This window comes from Myxocyprinus asiaticus, chromosome 46, assembly GCF_019703515.2.
Source record: "Myxocyprinus asiaticus isolate MX2 ecotype Aquarium Trade chromosome 46, UBuf_Myxa_2, whole genome shotgun sequence".
Taxonomy (NCBI): Eukaryota; Metazoa; Chordata; class Actinopteri; order Cypriniformes; family Catostomidae; genus Myxocyprinus; species Myxocyprinus asiaticus.
In genome coordinates, this window is record NC_059389.1 from 13,385,751 (window position 1) to 13,406,080 (window position 20,330).

Consider the following 20,330-nt stretch of genomic DNA (forward strand, 5'->3'; position numbering starts at 1 on the left):
AAGGAAAGAGAAATACAAAGCATACAAAGAACATGCCAAAGTGGTGATAGAAATTACCAACTACTTTTTGGAACTTTTTCATTTTCCTTCTAAATTCTTAGTTTGTTATCATTTATTTGCTATATACTGAGTGCTGTTGGGGAGCATTGCTGTTGCACAATTAAAGCACACCACTGTAACTAATAAGGATGGATACAGAGAAGCTACAGTAATGTTGACATTGAGATGGAATATGATGTGTGGTTGAACCTAATTAATGAATGTGTGGAACAAAACTTGTATATCATTGAATACATTACCTGTTGCACAAAGAGCAATGAAAGTCTGAACGTGTTTACGGATCAGGTCCAGCTTATCCTCAGGCAGCGGAAGTTTCCTCATAATGTGCTCAATAAAGTCATTGGGAGTGACAGCAGCCAGGTTCCACTTCAACTTCCCCAGGACAACCAGCTCCCATTCCTATGAAGCAAGGATGAGGAAAGAGACAATATCACTATGGACCCAAATCTAAATAATTTGAGTTATTTGTAACAAAGTGTAGTTTTGGATGAACGCAGTATTTCTTTTTTTTCTTCTTTATTAATTCTATCCCCTTTTCTCCCAATTTGGAATGCCCAATTCCCACTACTTAGTAGGTCCTCGTGGTGGCGCGGTTACTCACCTCAATCCGGGTGGCAGAGGACAAGTCTCAGATGCCTCCGCTTCTGAGACAGTCAATCCATGCATCTTATCACGTGGCTCGCTGTGCATGACACCGCGGAGACTCACAGCATGTGGAGGCTCATGCTACTCTCCGCGATCCACGCACAATTTACCATGCGCCCCATTGAGAGCAAGAACCCTTAATCACGACCATGAGGAGGTTACCCCATGTGACTCTACCCTCCCTAGCAACTGGGCCAATTTGGTTGCTTAGGAGACCTGACTGGAGTCTCTCAGCATGCCCTGGATTCGAACTCGCGACTCCAGGGGTGGTAGTCAGCGTCAATACTCGCTGAGCTACCCAGGCCCCCACGGATGAATGCAGTATTAATTTGCAGTACCTGAAGTATTCAGAGCTGATTGTTAAAGTATATTTAGTCTATAAAAGTCTATTGAAATGTAATATCCCAGTTGCTTCCTGACCCTTGATGTTTTCCACCATCCGCACTACAGTGGATATTCACAAGATCTAAATAACATACTGGTAAGATATTGGTGTTGGCATAACATTCTATATTAACCATTCAGACAGAAGGCCTCATAAACCAATTTACTTGACATTACCATCAGTAACAAAATGTTTTCAACCTCCGCTCTTACTTATATACAGTATACAGTAAAATTTGAGCAGGACTCGGTTTGCCCTGGGTTAAGCAAAACTACAAGCTGGTCCAACACTACTCTCGATGCATCATATGAACTTGCTTTGACCTTACACACACTGACTAATATAAACTTAAGATGTTCACTGTCATTTGGCTTCAAACAAGAGGAAGAGACCAACCTTCAAAACACCACCCCCTTCCTGTTTTAAGTGGGGTGAGTAACAGAGGAGCAAGTGACTAATTGGGGAAAAATTGCATTCACAGGGACAGTCCTTGTGACTGAGCACTCGATCAGATGGAGGTGGTTTCACCACAAGTGAACCACAAGCACTTAAGTCATGACACGTCCAATATGGTTGCCATTCCCTCTTGAGGCTTATAGGTCTTCGTGACTGCTCTAAACTACTGATCAAAGATCACGCCGAACTTGTACCTCTGCAACAGCTTTCTAAAGGGATCAAGAACACAATGGCAGTCAACTATGATTCATGATGCATGATTTCTCCACTTGCTCTCTTTGCTGGATTTCACTGGCAAGTGACTCACTCAAAAGTACAAACAGCTTCACGTTCTTTTCTGTTCTCATCTAAGGAAAGGTGCCTGACATGAGCATGATGCTTGATGACATGCTGAAGCCAAAATCGCTTAATAAACAAGTGATCCTGGTACACCACGAGGGGTATGATGGAATGTAAACTATGAGCAGAGGCGTTCTTCAAAAGAAAACCAATTACATGCTTATGTCATAATGAGCTGTTGCATTTAAACTGTCACTTTAGATCTGTTTGGATCCGAGTCGTAGAGTATTGCAGTAAAAAGGTATGTATGATTCATTTGGTGTGGGTTGCTTTGCTAAGTAGGCGGAAAATTATAGCAACTAGTGAAGACTTGACGCTACATAACGAGATGTGAGCCTGTATTAAAACCACAAGGAATACCTGTATTGACCATCTCCATTTTTAGTTATACTCTGAGCCCACCATTTAACACACCGATTTTAATTTACTTAAGGATGACACTCAACTCAACAGTCCAGTATCGCCTCCCCAGTGCTCTGAGGCCCGGCCTTAAGCTCACTCTGACACTCTTGCAACACAGCCTTGATGCAGGAACCCACTTCCTCCTTTTGAGCCCTCCAGTCGTACCTCCAAGCTGTCACTGCGGTTTCATTTACAAGAACTTCTTGCCAGCTTGCGAGGACAAAAATGAAGATGACTATGACAGCTGATCTCTGGCGTCCTGCATCTGTTGTACTTTACAGACCAGCAGCAGCTCCAGCAAAAAAAACTAACACTAGGCCAAACTGTGAAAAAAAAGAAAAGAAGAAAAAAAAAAAAAAGTTGCCTACAGCAGCAATTTGCTGTGGCCTCTAATAATGTTCATCTTTGGCCTGTGCTTCTAGGGCTCTGCCCATTTCCGTCAGAAAGACACTGATGAGCCAGTAGTGTCAAGAGCTGAGAAAAACTCCCTGACACTGTGCTGAGTGCAGACTCACCACTGTCAGACTTTTGAATGCAACACTGTACTGCACTTGTTTGTTTTTTTACACTGTTTTCAACTGAGCAGTGTTCATATAATCCAGCGAAGGAGGCAGCATTGTAATTTAACCAGCATATTTTGCCATCATGTCTATGATTTTTTCATTCATGAATGATCCAATAGATGCTATTTTTCCTGGAATTCTTCCCTACCCATAGGACTTACATAGCACCATAAGAGGGCACAATAATATATGATCAATTCAGAAGAACCACAGAGCAGCCCATCAAATTGTGAGCAATTGTGATTTTTTTAAAGAGGAAAACCTAAAACAATAATTTACTTGTATGTTACCCCATGGATATGGAATTTGCTATAATTTACTAAAATTAACACTCTTATCAACATTTGGATGATGACTTCATGAGATATTTGCTAAAACAAGTCAAACCATATCTCTTATTTGACAGTAATGTCAGATTACTAGTATGGAAGGGCCCCTGTATAAAAAATAAATAAATAAAAAAAAAAAAAAAAAACTAAAAAAAATTAAAACAAATTCTATGTTATGGTTTAGCAAGTCTGCTAACATTTACAGGTGGAACAAGACATCAGCTCTGATGTAGCTGTGGGTAGCATAGTTGCCACTAGATGGCGTAATAGCCTTGAGATGCATGGCACCGCACTCCAATACCCCTAGCTAATATTTGAATGTTTGTGGAGAACATCCATCAGTCGGCAGAATATTTAGTACAACAGAACCTAGACTTGTCCTTAGTCTTAATTTATATATGTAACTGATTTTGTACATTTACAATATGAAAACCCATAAAATCGAAGTCATCACAAATTGCTGTATAATTCTTTTTGCATTTACTTTAAATGCACTTTTAAGTAAGATGACATAATATGCAATTAAATACACCCACAACAGCAGTCTGTTACTGTAGATTATTGATGAATAAAGAAATAAACTGTAAGCAATTAATATCTGGGAAAATTACGGGGAAAATGTAAACAATTATCTACATCAATCCCTAAAGATTTTAAGATTGGCAAGCAAAGAGTTTATTAGGTGCTTACCAGCAGTTCCTGCGGTCTGATTGAGTTATCAGTGTAGATACACAGCTTCTCTGCAGTTAATGGACGCGTCTCTTTCAATTTAGACGCAAGAAACATGCACACTGCGCCGAGCAACTGCAAGTTACATTTTCTTGTTGGTACCACCGCTAAAAATCGGTCCAAGTAGTTCATAGCCAATGGAAAAACTTCTTCCTCGCATTTCTGTTCCTCGCAGACCTGGAAAGGGCAGGGCATAACTTAGTTATAAGTTCAGAGGAAAAGATGCACGTGGCGCGACAAAGTTAGTCTAATTTATATTAGCTACTCACGATAACTAGAAGTATAAAATATTTATTATTAGCAAAAGAAATACAGTATTGTCCATCAATTGCACATATAAAAGGTTGTAAATCGCCACGGTAACGTTGGGGATTGATTCCAAAAAACATGCTATTCTAATGTTATCAATATATTATAACTGTATATATTAAAAATGGATGAAAAGGGGACTTTAACATCTTTGTCAATAGACTCTCATTCCATCGGTTCATGAATTCAAGTCACAATCACCAGAGCCAAAAAAACACCCATGCAACAGTACGGGATCTGTTTTTTTTTTTTTTTTTTTTTTTTTTAATTCGTCATATTTTCATAAAATATTTAAAAATATAAATAAATTGCCCACGTCTGCAATACATACCTCTAAATATTCAGCATTCCCTTTCACATCATTCCCGACAATTCACAGAATATTAAATCGAAGTTTTATATGATTAAAACAGCATTTTATAAACGAAGTAGCATGCGGTCTGAGATGAGTGCGTCACCATCGGACCGAAATATTGTTTTCAAAATTTTTTATAAATTATCCTGCTCGACTCACTTGACCATTTAAAACATGAAAATAAAGCTTAAGTCCTCCTCTAACGTTTCCAACACTTAATTATTAGAAATATGAAAGATTCTGACAAAAACCGAACTTAATTCCAAGGCTATCGACTTTGATCAGCATGGGTTAAGCAGCATCGAGGGCCCTCGCCCCTTCCGCAACCGTATATTGTGAAAAATTATACAAAATTGTAGAAAAGTAATTCACGCTATATTCAACCACAACCATATACATTAAACGCTCATTTATCGAGTCATGCACATGTTAAGATTTGTTATGAACATTTTGAAGCGATAAAGTTGTTGTGAAATAAAAACCAACATGGCGATGGTTAGTTAGCACAGCGGCAAGCATTGAACTGCATACGTGTGCATGGAAATATTTATCCTAAAAATAAATAAATAACATTTAGAAGCATGATTCTCTTCTCTGTGTTAACACAACTGAACACTTTTAAAATATCGCGCTTATGATCGCTGACATATGTTTATAACCTCCATCCCTTCCAAATCTAATCGTGAACTTGGTCCAAAATCAGCGCTTATGACCGCAATAAAATAAATAGCCTGACAAAATCGGATCTGCGCTTACGGAAATTTAATAAAGTTCCTTTAGTTCCATTTTACAATGCTAACATGACAAAATAAAGTAGAAAACGCTTCGCAAGACGTTTTGAAGATAAGGTGTAAGCACGGAAATGATCGGATATGTAGGCTAAACTACAAACCTCCAACATCCAAGTTGCAACCATCCTCCGCATAAAGGGCTGAATGTCTTTCTGAACGCATTTAAAATAAGAACACTGGGGAAGAAATCTCTCTTCGATGGTCAACAAGCTTTGTAGAACCCTGTCATCATATAGAAGATTCGGGTCAGGACGGGCTCTTATAATGGTGTCCATCTCGAGACAAAGCAGTTCCATGATTGTTACAGTCCGTTTCGATCTCAAATATGTCTATAGACAGCGAAATATAATGGTTGCGAATTGACAAACAGAGGAGAAAGGACTTCTCGGGGATTTAAAATCAGTCTACAGTGCTGTCCAGGTTAGTCCTGTTCCTTTTGCAAACGTTTCCCCAGCAATCTCTTTCTCCGCTCTGCTCCTCTGGCTGCAACATTTGAGGTCTGCAGCTGTGTGACGCAAGCTTCACAAGCAGATCTTATTATTGGCCAGACGCAACATGCTCGATCTTCCTCTTCTTTTTCCTCCCTATTGCTCTGGTTATCAGAGAATCAATAGCCCCACTGTCCAGGAAGACAACATTTGCTCTATATTTATGGATGATGCAAAACGTCCATCTTAAGTTTACTCACTCCAGCATGCGCAATTATAACTATTATAACGACGCCGGGTAAACACAAACACAAACTGCACCCAACGCAACACACAAACACGCACATGCAACTATTGTTTCTCTAAGTGTTCTGGAAATAAAAACAACAAATAAATAAAACAACGACAACGTGGTTTTGCGTTAATCGTGTGATGGTATGTCTTTATTATCAGATCAAATCTTATAACTGCAACATGATACAATAACAAATGGCCAAAACTTTACGTTTTTACTTGAACGTCAGCTCATCATGGCAAAGTCTAAATAGAGCAATCTTACATGAAGCAGCAACGTCTGTGGTCAGTGAGATAGCTTTCTAGGAAATGCAGCGAAAGCATGAAGCAACACTCTCTCGTCAGAGATAGCAGCTGAATGATAGTTATTCTCTTTAGCTGCCACAAGTGTATTATTTAAAGCACTATATTGCAGACTCTATTCAGGATCGAAAGGCTATATCCCAAAAGGAGCTGTGAGCCTTCCAAAATTGCGATATATACCACCAAACATCCAGATGTTGGATTTCAGTCTTTATAGCTTACATACTTTTCACAATAAAATGTAATGGAGGAAAGAACAGTCAAACCTTTTGCACAATAGAGAAATCGGACTGAAATATCGCTAACTTGTCTTACAAGACATTCTAGAGAACATCTTGAGAGTTATTGATAGATAACATCTCAAGGTTAGCTAGTTGCAGTGATTCTAAAGAACTCAACAGACTGCAGCTATGTAGCCACTTTTGCAACAGTTACATCGTTTCAACACATTAAAATGTGATCGGAAATGTCTCTTTAAAACATTTTTTTCCTTGCTGTAGATTGTTTCCTCCCCTTTGTCAATTTGCATAGCCAATAGTTCTTCTGCGCGCGTCTGAGGCTGTCGGATTGTTACTGGGCAGACTTCCTCTGTGGAAGTTTACCTATAGTAAAGTGCCAGGAAGAACTTAATCTATTTAAACGATCACCTGATAAACGTTGTCAGAGTCTGCCAAATGCAGCTGTCAAAAGTAAATTTATACACATCTAGCTGAGCGACAATAATGCATGAGTGATGCTTTGTGATAACAGGACCGTATCAGATGAAATTATACTAAACTAAAATGGCTAAATAAAGTAGAAATAGAGGGTTTTAACATTTCACCAATTGGTTGGATAAAGTCTGATAAAGTGGTAAAGCCATAATTTTCAAAGTTAGTCTACTGGGTAATGCAATTTTATTATTATTATTGTTTACCCTGAACAAAAGCAATAAACATAGCTGTAATTTAACAGAGAACGCCATGCAAAATGATGTAGATCAGCGCTCAACAGCAACAAATGTAAGAATATTTAGGAAATTTCAAGCTCTTAAATGATGTATCCTTTTGTCATTTAAATTCCCTTTTTAACAGTCGCGTTCTACAAATTCCAGTGTGACTTATGTTAGAATAAATGGGTTTCATACCTCAAAATCCCGCATTTATGGCTTCAAACCATAGGCTTTGCGTTTTATTATAACTTGAAAAGTGCATCATTTTCCACTGAAACCCTTTTGAATACTCATTCAGACGCTCTTCTCTAATCTAAAACTATGACTAATCAAATATGCTACAAAAATATTGTAGAATTTTTTAATGTTAAAAAAAATCCGTTTTAAAGTTGTTTCTAAAGGCGTTGTTCTTATTGGCATAAAACAACCACACATCCTCAAAAAATATATCAGATCCTGCGAGTTACATTTTGACTTCCTATTCAGTGTTTTGTAATTCAAACCTCATTATGGCAACAAATCAACATTTATAGCTGCATTTGGACTTATTTTTAAGATGTTAAAGAAGGATAATACTTGTAATTATTTTTCTGGTGAGCATCCGACAGGAACAGGTGCATATTTAAGCGTTTATAATATGTTTTAACTTTGTCGGGATACATATATTAAAGTAGCTAACCAGACATTGAAACAAATCGTTTAGAGACTATGATGTGTGAAATAAAGACTTGTCCAAACCTCGATTAAACCTCTTTTAAATAAACGTCAAAAAAAGTTAATGCAGCCCGTGTTAATGTGTTTCTGCGGCTCACGCCTCTCCATTCTAACCTGTCCATGCTGTTTTTTCGCGGAATAATGACGTCACACAAGCGCTTCTCTCACTGGGCTGAGCAGCTCATGCTATTTCCCGGATGCATGCAATTAACGCGATATCCGTGAAGACCCACCCAAAGAAAGTTTGCTAGACCCTCCAAATACTATAGCAGATTTTTTATTTAAGTTATTCACACGTTAATTTAAGATTAAACAGGTCTGAGTTCCCATAAATCTGGGAAGTCTGGGTGGGCTTTATAACAGTGCAAGACGAAGCTAATTCTAAAGCACTGACAGTTACATTTCTCATACATGCAAGCTACAGTGATAAGATTAAATATGCTTCACTGACAATGAATATACACATAATATTAACCCAAGCCCCTAGAAATGTAATCACAGTCATGTGAAAGCCAGTATCATATCAGGAAGAACAATTTTATAACACTAATATCTGCTCTATTCACAGTGTTCTCTTCACTTAATCTCAGATATTGCTCTTGTGCATTACAATAGCCTACTGCACACAAAGATTACCTTGATGCAAAACCATAGTTACTCAAAAATCCATAGATATTTTAAAATGACCAAATATTTATAGTAGAAAATTTGAAATAAATAATTATTTAAATTATAAAACTCTTACAAGTGAACACACACATTTTAAAATAATAATAATAATAATAATAATAATAATAATTTAAGGAGATTCTGGTAAACATGTTACAAATTATATTTGTTTTTTAGTATATGACAATGAAATTCATTCAATTATAATAAAACTTAAAATATGCTCATTAATATGTTACAAAAGTGATTTTACTCTTTTGTACTACACTATATAATTTATCTAAAAAAATATTATTTGTACTTGTCACACTAATTTAATTCAGTTTTAATATATTTTATTTTATTAAAAATTTGTTGTAAAATTACATAAACATTTATTTCTTTATTTATATTCATAAAGAATTCTTTTAATCTGAGTAAAAAGCTTCTTTTTTATAAATTTCAACATAACTAATCAAAGTTTTGCATAATATTACATTACAATAAAACAAATTAATAAATTCCTAGCATTCTCTGAACAAAAAAATTATTTCCTGGAGAATCGTGTGTTTTGGACTGAACAGGTGACAACTCAAGGGGCTTATAACTGATTATAAATTATATTAAAAAAAATTTAAATCATCAAACAGCAAATGTCTTCACCACAACACAAGTTGAATTCCTAGTCTAAAGTCATCGAAAGAGAAAAACAAAATAACAGATTTCTCAGTTATTTCGTGGTTGAACAACTGCAGATGTCATTGCTAAATGAAAACAAGAGCGCTTAGCCGTCCATCACAAAAATATGTGATATGCTTCATTAAATGACATAGTTTACAGTTATGTGTCCTGTTATTGTAAACAGCAACTACTGGCTAAAGCTGTTTTGTACAAAACAAACTCTGTAAGTTTTATCTTTATTTGAAAAAAAACATATAAGTTTACACAGGAAACAATTCAATATTCTGTATTTAAATAATTTGTCTTTCCTTCATGCAACAACCAAAGGAGAACAAATGTTCAAATGAGTCTGTCAACTGGTGTCATTAATATTTCTTAATTCAATATTTATTGGCATGTAGTACAGCATTCAATACATCATAAATGTAATTTTTTTAATTTATTTTTTATGGTTTTAAAAACCAGGCAGACAAAATGAAGAAAAATTTAGAAGATATACAGTATATAATAAAAGTTACTGTATGATTATACTTGATTAGCTCCCTCTATATTATTTATTCATTCACCATAATTTACATTATAAGTTACACAGCTTTTGCCTTTAGATGACCTGGTCTGTTAAAAGTTTTAGGCTGCCTGACACATTCGTTGGGACGAGACAGACTCCAAAATTTTTTCAACTTTCTTTATCTCATTAACTTAAAAAAAGCCAGTTGGGAAGCAGTCTGTTGTCTGGAAATATCTTTGTTTTGCCACATAATGTATGAGGTGTCCAAAGGTTAATAACTGTTTCAAAGTGTAGAGTGAAGCAGAGGAATTTAGCAATTTTGGTGAGATTGTTGTAACATTGCTTCTCAATTTGATCTCATTTAATCTCAGCAAACCCATAACAGCTGCATCAAACATTATACAATAACTATATAGAACACAATCAAGTCAAAACAAAAGCAGCAGTCACAAAATAGAGGTAACTTACTTAATTTCAGACATATCTCCATAAAAAAAATCTTTGCTTTATTAAAAACAATTACTGGAGGAATCTGTTATTTTTACCCCATCTTCATTAAAAACATCAAAAGCCAACTCAGGACAATATGTTGACAGATATTTTCTTCAGACATAGCCTGTCTAGCCTAAAATGACAATGTAGATCCCTGTCAAACTTTTGAAATGAAAAGCCCCCATGCCAGCACATGACCAACATTACAGCATTCATACACCCCAACCCCATCACAGACATATCAAAATGGGGGCTCAACATGCACTGAGAGCCCTCTGCCCCAGGCATCGCCCTTAAGTAAATGCAAATACTATTGTGTCCAGGTACTGACTTTTCTTTGTATACTCTTATAACACAACAGCACATCTCTCAGCTACTGCTGTGTCTTCTTCTCTGTGCCTCTCATATCACAAGCCCTTGAGTGTGTCACTCATGCAACAGCTGCCGGCTGATACTTTACCAGTACAGTGCCCATTTTTCCCCCTCTGAGCAAAGAACCGACACAGAGAAACAAAAGCATTGTTGGAGAATGCAAGGACAATTCGGGGGCAGGTTGTGTCCCTCATGAATTCGTCAGCACAAAAAATGCCTGTCTAACTTTGCATGGTTGACTCTTCCACTACTGGGAAAACATCCTGAGAAGTTCCATTGGGAGCAAAGCATACTTCAGCCTTGTCAACAATGTAGCAAGATCAAACATACTCTGAGAAGAAACACAGCTTTTCCCTCCTCCGATTTGAAACCAACTTGAAACTAAATTAATTTTTTGTTTTGTAAACCATCTTATTGCTTTTTTGTATCAACTAAGAACCACCTGCTGCAAATAGTTTAAGAATGGACTCTGAGGATACACTAGTACTTAAGCCGGGTTAACACTGTAAGAAGTTGGCTACGATTTTGCCATCTAGGACAAATTCCAGGGGGTCATAAAAGATTTCCCTTGTCATTGGGCAAAATCAGCAGTCTTTGTTTGCTTAATGCGACATGTTTATTTTACATCGCTGTCAAGCAGTGTGACCAAAGTCTTGTCTAAGATGCATATCGTACAGTCTAATGAAATGTCACTCAGTATGCCACAGCCTTTTTCAAAGATCTCATATCTACAGTTTGACAAGCTACAACAATTGTAAAGGACCCTAAATGTTGTATAGTGCACACTCGGCTTGAAGGAATATTCTGGGATCAATAAAAATTAAGCTCAATCAACAGCATTTGTTGCATAATAATGATTACCACAAAAAAGATTTTCAACTTGTCCCTTGTTTATTTCAAAATTGAGGTTAAAATGAGGCACTTAAAATGGAAGTGAATGGGGCCAGTTTATAAACAATAAAATAAACAACGTTTCAAAAGTAGAGCCACAAGATGTAAATATTATATTAGTTAACATGATTTTAGTTAGATTAAAATCTCCAATCACATGTGGTCAGCGTTAAATACAGCTGTTAATGGGGAGCAAAATGTATTGTGATCGGATCACAAAAACCACATACAGAGAGGTAGTCAAAAATGCATGTGACCACACTGTATTTGAGGTGTAAATGCTGATCTGTCCTAAATGCATCCCGGACAGTAGTAAAGCACCACCCCTCACCTGCCAATCAACTGCTGTGCTAAACAAGAGTTTAAACTTTGCCGGTTACAAGTAGCTTTAAAAAGAAAATAACATCAGAAAAAGTGAATACATACACAAGCACAAGAACATCACGGATCTTCTTCAGTGTGTCTGATATCAACATGCTGTGACACAGATGAGAAGCACGCACATCTGAAGATCAGGCTAATACAACTCCACTAAAATAATGGACGATTCTGCTCGAAATGTTGCATTTGTGCTTAGATTACCTTTCAGCTGCATCTGGGAGAAACAGCGCGGCAATTTTATTCACGCTTTCTTTGTCTTCTATGACATTTTTTGCGGTATATTATTATGCAGTAGCACACTGACAGTGATTGATGTATGTCGTCATGAAACAGAGACCCTCCCCTCCAAATCTGAACATAAGTGGTCACAGGAGACGCATTTAAGTGACCAGGTGCAAACAGCGAAATGTCTCGCCTCACCACGTTATCGAATCACACGAGATGCATCGTAATACCAGGTGTAAACGAGGTCTTAGTGTGATAAAATTGCTTAGAGGGTGCTTATATCATGCCAACCAAGTTGTAATATTGAATATAACTTTACATAGATAAGGTTAGTAAGCTATTTTATCACACTAAAATCATGTTAACATGTATAATGTTTACATTTATGCATTTGGTAGATGTTTTTATCCAAAGTGACATACAGTGCATTCAAGGTATTCGTTTTAGCAGTTTGTGTGTTCCCTGGGAATTGAACCCATGATCTTATCATTGCTAGTACCATGCTCTACCAGTTGAGCTACAGGAAACCCTAAATACATCTTTTGGCTATACTTTTGAAACAATGTGTATTTTAAAGGAATATTCCAATACAAGTTAAAGGTGCTATATGTAATATTTTTACTGTACTAAATCATAAAATGACCATAATAAGTCATTAGAGAATTAGGAAACATGCCAAGCTGAAATACTGGCTTCTCCGATAACAGTGCTACAGCCAGTATATTCTACTTTGAAGTTTCTGTTCTGGGCCGGAATTTCTGTTTATGTTTTGGCCTGTGTGATCCCGCCCACTGCCCACTCACCAATAGTATTTCGACACCACCGGGTTGCCAGATTTGAACAAGTTTGCAGGCAAACAACACTACGTGCTGCAGCCATGGAAGCCAGCAAACGAACTGGATCAGAGATAACAGATTCCACCTGACCTAAAAAGCCACTCATCTAAAAACCATCCGTCTAAAAACCACCATGACCAGAGGCGTAGTAAAACAAGGATAAATATTGGAGATGCCTTTGGAAGATGGAGACAGCTTAAAGCCCAGAAATCCTTTAAAACGGATGCTGAGTTGCACAATTTGCATGTCAACATTCTGGCAACCCTCATGAGCTTCGAGTCTGGGGCGGGGCAGATAACTCTCCAATATTTTTAATTTGGACTGCAGTACCCATTTCAAACGCTTGTTGTCAATCTTACATATAGCACCTTTAAGCTCAATTGACAGCATTTGTGGCATAATGTTAATTACCACAAAGTATGTTAACACGCATATTGTTTTGTTGCTTTACTTTCATGTTAGTGTTTACGAATTGGCCCCATTCACTTCCAATGTACAGTAAGTGCCTAACGGGAACACAGATTTTAGTTTTTTAAAAGAAAAGGAGGGACAAGTCATAATGCATTTTTTGGTAATCAACATTATGCCACAAATACTGTCGATTGAGCTTAACTTGTATTGAACCCCAAATAATCCTTTAATGTTTATGGACTGGCCCCAGTAAGTGCCTTACAGTAAATGCAATTTTTGCTTTTTATAATAAGTTTTTGGTGGATTTAAGTATTATGCCGGAAATGCTGTTGATTCTACTAAAGTTGTATTAAACCTGGACTATTAATTTAAGGGTTCGTTTGGACTGAGAGAGTTCTCGTGCTATTACGCATATAACAGAATGCAGGTGTCCCGAGATTCACTTTTAAAAGTTGATGAACAATGGAAAAAGAGCACAGACAGACACAAAAACGTGTTCAGTGTGAACGGCTCTTTGAGTTCAACAGCTGAATTCAATGATCCAATTGCAGGCAAAACACATTTATTTTGGTTTTCTTTTAATTGTGTAGATCCCTGTCATGCTCTCCTGCAATCCCAGACTCACATCTGCACTGTGCACACAGGGTATGTGACATCTTGAGGTGGTTTTGCACCTTGGTTGCTCTAGTCACCTAGTTATAGTCTTGGATTAGGACCTGTGGGGCACCAGCAAAAGCAGATGGGCTTTAAGCGTAGATGTGAGAGAGATATTCTGCAAATTCTCACGTTCAGAAAACTACAGGTGTCACCTCATTTAGGGTGTTCAAGAATAGTGCTTATCAAAAATAACCTAAAAATGCTTCAGAAACAATACTTATTGAAAGAGGGTGGTATAGTAAGAGTTAACAATAAAACAATACTGTGAAATGAGAGTTTTGCAATCAAATGTACGCTGATGATCTTATTAAGATCATGTTCATTTAATTTTCTTAATACCACAAAAGGATCTTAAATGTTCAACAATAGCCCCCCAATTCAGGCCTCCCAGTCTGCTAGGGGCATTGCAAATCAAATAGCCCTACATCATGATTACTCTACCACACATGAATTCACAGCATAGCCCCACACTCGGATCAGGCCACTATAATCTGATCCTTTGGGGAAATTCTAGTGTCGGGTGTAATTTACGATCCGTATCTTTCAAGTTCCCTTTGCCCCGCTGCTGGCGTCAAACCCCGAGAGCAACTGTGTGTGTTTGCAACATGTGTCGCTTACTATCTCACTCGCCGAGGCACACAAAGGTAAAGGGAAGCTTAACGTCCTGGGAAAATCTCAAACAGAGTGAAATTACCTTGATCCAAAGATTCCTGCTGCATACCAGCTCGATGAACCCATAACACTCCACAGCAGAACAGCTGAGAGAAAGGGGGAGTTTAGAGCAAGATAGAGTAGAATAAAAAAAAAAAGAAAGAAAGAGTGAAGATAGAAATAAATGCTAATGCTGATTATAAAGAGGTTTTTGAGTTTTCTGATTAACCTATTTGGTTATTGTGGAATAGTTCCCTCAATACAGGAGCCATACAGTGAATTGATCTACATGTGACGTCAATGGCGATTCGGCAGCACCTCCCCACAGGACAGGCCCATGACTCTGTTTGGGTTTATTTAAGAAGGGTGGAGGTTGTTTTGGCTGTGATGATATTGTGTGAACTTAATGCTGGGGAAAAAATGTCAGAGATTTGTGGAATTGCAGCTTTTAATCTGAGACACAACAGTATCACTATCGGATGTTGCGTTGAGTTGGGTAAGTGTGAATCACTTGCATTTCAATTCTGCACTCCGTAAACACTGGCTTTATGATAGCACTTGTTCACACCTTGTTAACCTGTTATGTTAACCTACAGGTGTATTCTCCTCTCACTTCCGAGGTAAACAGAGAATTTATGATACAAATTCTTGGGTTTCCCTACCTAAAACTAAAGATAAGTCTAGGCTTCTGGAGAAAAGAGGTCAATTCAGGGCTAGAAATAAATTTGTATGTAAAAAGAAGACAGATATCTAAAAAATTAAAGAACACCATGTTTGGAGTAACTTGTTATCTTGGTACACAAATTATTACCTACCAAAGCTGGGGCTTTCAAGACAAAAAAATGGAATTCTTAACAGGGCATATGCATGCCAATAACAGCCAAGCGTGCATTGGCAAAACAGTAAAGTAACTAACTCCAAAAAGAATCAAGACATCAAATTATGACATATCAAACGATGACATTCTTTTAGTATCAGTACTTACAAGGAAGGCATTGCTAAGAAAAGGTATTAGAAGAAAAGACAGATATTACATTTATTTGCAGTTAAATAAAGACAGAGCATGTTTCCGTAAGTTGCCATGCAACTTGACAAAACATATCAAAGCTCTGAGTCATTGCATTTGCAGTGGTCTATCCATTTATCTGAATAATACATTGATACAATTAGATCTATTTAATCAGATCATGGCAGTCAAACATTCATGGGAACAAAGGCAGGTACCACCTGCATAAAAATATTTGAAAGTAATAGCAGGTTACGGTCATCAGATTTCAGAACAAACGTGGCGTGATGGATTGCTCTGCACTGAACAAATAACGAAAATGATAAAACAAACTGAGAGCAAAGTAAACTGGGTCTTCAAGTCATTTAGAGAGTGGCAGTTTCTATAGCTCCGTGCACCTGTGCAGAGTGCCACTTTGTGAAAATGTTTCTGTTATATCATAACCTCAATGTCTTGATAAGCTCCTGCAAAATGACAAAAATGAATTATTATTATACTTATTCTTCTATGATGGCAACAAGTGAAAATATTGTGCTTGAAGGGATGGTTCACACGAAAATGAAATGTTGTTCTAAACCTGCATGAATATTAACATGTAAAGTAGAATGCCATGGTCAATACCCATTCACTTTCATCATTACTTTTTTCATTTATTTTTTGGTTCATACAATGAAAGCGAATGGTGACTAAGGCAAAAATTTCCATTTGTGTTGCACGGATGAAAGAATAGAAGTAAATGATGACCGAATTTTCATTTAGGGGTGAACAATCCTTTTAAAATAAGCAGTCTGAACCAACACACAACACTCACATCACAGACATAAACACACAACTGCCTGAAAGTCACTTTATCAGATCTATCGTGGACTTAAAATGTTTGTTGTGTTTGGAGTAATGCCAGGTCATTTTAGAAATATATCAAATGATACCTCTATTCAAAGGGATTCGGTTCTGAATTTCCCCTTTCCGTTTCCTGAAAACATTCACTATGTGTTGCCCAAAGCAGACACATATGGAGAGTGTGACCTGAATGGGATCCTCACACCTGCTTGAACTTCACAAATCAACTGCCTCTTCATAAAACATAAACAAATATAACATTCAACACAGGCTGTGATGTACAATACAATACAAAATAAATAAATACAATTAACTACAAAAACTTTTTAAATTCCTTTAAAAAGAATAGGCTTTTAAAAGGATAGATCATCCTGAAATTAAAATAATGTCATAATTTACTCTTTTAATGATACTTACAGTGGCAAGAACATGTATGTGAACCCTTTGGAATTAGCTGGTTTTCTGCATTAATTGGTCATAAAATGTGATCTTCATTAAAATCTCATCTTCATTAAAGTCACAAGTTTAGACAAAACACAATGTGCTTAAGCCAACAACACACAAACAATTATAATATTTCATGTCTTTATTGAACACATCCTATTAAACATTAACAGTGCTGTGGAAAAAGTAAGTGAATCCTTAGGCTAAAGATGACAAAATGCTAATTAAGAGTCAGGAGGTGGCAAACCTGGCATTCAATTAATGAAACGGGATTGGAGGTGTGGGTTAGAGCTACATTGACTAAGCACTTGCTATTCACAAGAAGCATCTGCTGACGTGGACCATGCCTCCCAAAAAAGATATTTCAGAAGACCTATGATCAAGAATTTTTGCTTTGCATAAAGCTGGAAAGGGTTACAATGTTATCTTGAAGAGCTTAGATATTCATCTGTCCAAGGATGACTTAAAGGGTATACCACAGAATGCTCAATGAGGCAAAAAAGAACCCTAGAGTGACAGCTAAAGACTTGAAAGAATCACTGGGACTGGTTAACATCTTGGTTCATGAGTCTACTATATGGAAAACTTTAAACAGCCATGGTATCCATGGCAGGACACCACGAAGGAACCCGCTGCTTTCCAAAAAAACATTTTACAAAACAACACTCCACAATGCTACTAGGAAAATGTTTTGTGGCTGATGAAACTATGGTTTAATTGTTTGTGAAGAACACACAGCACTATGTATGGTGTAAAAAGAGCACCGCAAACCAACATGAAAATATCATCCCAACAGTGAAGTACGGTGGAGGGAACATCATGATTTTGGGCTGCTTTGGGGCCTGGACCACTTGCCTTCATCGAGGGAAAAATTAATTCCCAAGTTTATCAAGATATCCTACAGGATATTATCAGGGTGGCTGTACGGCAGCTGAAGCTCAGTAGAAGCTGGGTGATGCAGCAGGAGAATGACCGTAAACATCGAAGTAAATCCACTATAGAATGGCTTCAAATAAAGAAAATACACCTTTTGGAGTGGCCCAGTAAGAGCCCAGGCCTTAACCCAATAGAGATGCTGTGGAATGACCTCAAGAGAGCCGTTCACACCTGATATCTTAAGAATATGCCTGAGCTAAAGCAGTTCTGTAAGAAAGAATGGTCCAAAATTCCTTCTGAATGTTGTGGAGGTCTAATTCGCAGCTACCGGAAACGCTTAGTTGAGGTTATTTCTGCCAAAGGAGGATCAGCCAGTTATTAAATCCTAAGGGTTCACTTACTTTTTCCACAGTACTGTGAATGTTAAATGGGATGTGTTCAATGAAGACATGTAAGTTTAACTAAAAACTTTTCATTTCATTGATTGGTATTCTAGGGAAGAATGTACAGAACGTAAACAATCATATGTCACTACACTTTTTTATTCAATACATGTCATTTCATACATTTCATACCTACAATGGAATTACAATATAATGAACTTTCATTTCATACTGTATGTGCTAGAAAATGTTTTAGATAACGTTTGCAATTATGTGTCATGTGCAACAAAAGAAAATGTTTTTTTATTTATAATCCATATGCATGATTTCATATATTTTGCTAGAATGTCCACCTTAGATCATTTCTCAGTGACAGAAGTCCAAATAAGTACAGGTTTATATCGTAGACCTACAGGACTCAAAATGTAAATTCTGTTATCATTTACTTGTCCAAAAGTTTGAATATGGACAAGCGTGAATAAGATTAGAGAGCAAATGCAGAGCTTTTCAATGTACAGAATAATAACTTAAATTTCAGTGGTTTCCTCACACAAAGCTATCAAATGACTTAAGAACAGTGTTCCCCAACCTTTTTTTCCTGTAAGTTCCCCCACAGCACCAGCCGTAAGGCTGAAGAACCACTTTATCGACACAAAACCAAAGATGTATACCAAAGACTGTATAATTTTACGTTATCATTAATATTAATTATTACCGATCAATTAGTATTGGTTTAAACTATGACATCCAGATTCAATTAGATTCCGATTAATTTGGGTATATTTTAGTTAAATGTATATATTGATTACATATGAAAGAAATGGTCTCTCAGCGAATGCTCTTAATTATACAGGGGATCTTCTAATTAGGGATGTATTGATACCACTTTTACTCTTCCGATCCGATTCCAATATCAGAAATCTCAGTATCGGCCAATACCGATCCCGATCCGATACCAGTGTTGTTTTTTTGCATAATCAATTTAAAATATCTTTACATTATTGTATGGAACTAATTGGGTGTACTCTTTAATATGTAAAGAAACACAAACATCTAACTACATATTATTTCAATTTAAATGTATAGCTTTTTAAGAAAAATTTTATTGTTAACTAGTATACTGGATAATGTAGCAGCAAAATTAACAGTAATTCCAGTATGTCATCAGTAGAAAAGAAGCCTTTTTTTTTTGTGCCATTTTTGTTTTTTCAACTTGTATCTGGACTTTCCATTTATCTGAATAAATGGATCTCTTTTTTGTTCAATTTAGTTGTAAGATATCAGCTCAATTTTCATTCACACAGTTATTTTTTGGAACCAGTTCAACTGAAATATTATTATAATTTGTAAACAAATGATAATAAAAATAATATATTATAATAGTAATATATAGTAATATATCTCAATCGTGCACCCTTTGTCACGGATCCACCCGTCTCTCTCTCTCTTTCTTCCTCACTGCCGTCACAGCGCTCACTCTCCCCTGAGTTCTGATTACTCAGTAGCGGTTTTAACCACCACGCAATTGCGTGGGGCCCCGGACGTCGGGGGGTGACATGATGTTCAGGGTACATGTCCGAATACGCTGTTGTAAGCGCTCTTAGAGCGGTTCACGTTAGAAGCCGCCGGGGACGGGACAGGTGAGTTTTTTTAAGTAGGGTTTGGGTTTGTAATTTATGAAAAACATATAGGCCTATATAGGCTGTCCGAACTTGTTTCACGCACATGCTCTCACTCACAGATACACGCGAACGGATGAGTTAGGGGCCATTCACACCAAACGTGTTTTTGCCTGCATCTGCTCTGTTTTTCCATTGTTTTCCTGTGTAAATGCACTGGACGAACGTCCATACCTGCTGCTCCGCGTCTCGCTGTTTCTTCAGTGTCTCACGGAGGACTGGCACATTTTTAGACACTGTGTCAAGTTAATAAGAGCTTCAGGTTTCAAAAATGCATGCCGAGACACCTGCATTCTGTTTCAGTCGTTGAACTGTG

General features: G+C 37.0%; 1 protein-coding gene across 5 annotated transcripts in view; it reads right to left on the minus strand.

The window, feature by feature from the left end:
• Positions 1-20,330, minus strand: part of ccnd2a (cyclin D2, a) — a 231,118-nt gene that overhangs the window by 14,326 nt on the left and 196,462 nt on the right. For 4 of the 5 annotated variants that reach the window (XM_051689078.1, XM_051689077.1, XM_051689075.1 and 1 more), the window contains 2 exons: positions 3,870-4,085; positions 300-459 (listed from right to left, as the gene is read on the minus strand). In XM_051689078.1, the coding sequence (XP_051545038.1) occupies positions 300-459; positions 3,870-4,040 (331 nt within the window). In that variant the 5' untranslated portion in view covers positions 4,041-4,085. Of the gene's footprint in view, positions 1-299; positions 460-3,869; positions 4,086-5,464; positions 5,958-20,330 lie in introns of those variants that run through there. The other variant, XM_051689074.1, reaches the window with a different exon arrangement.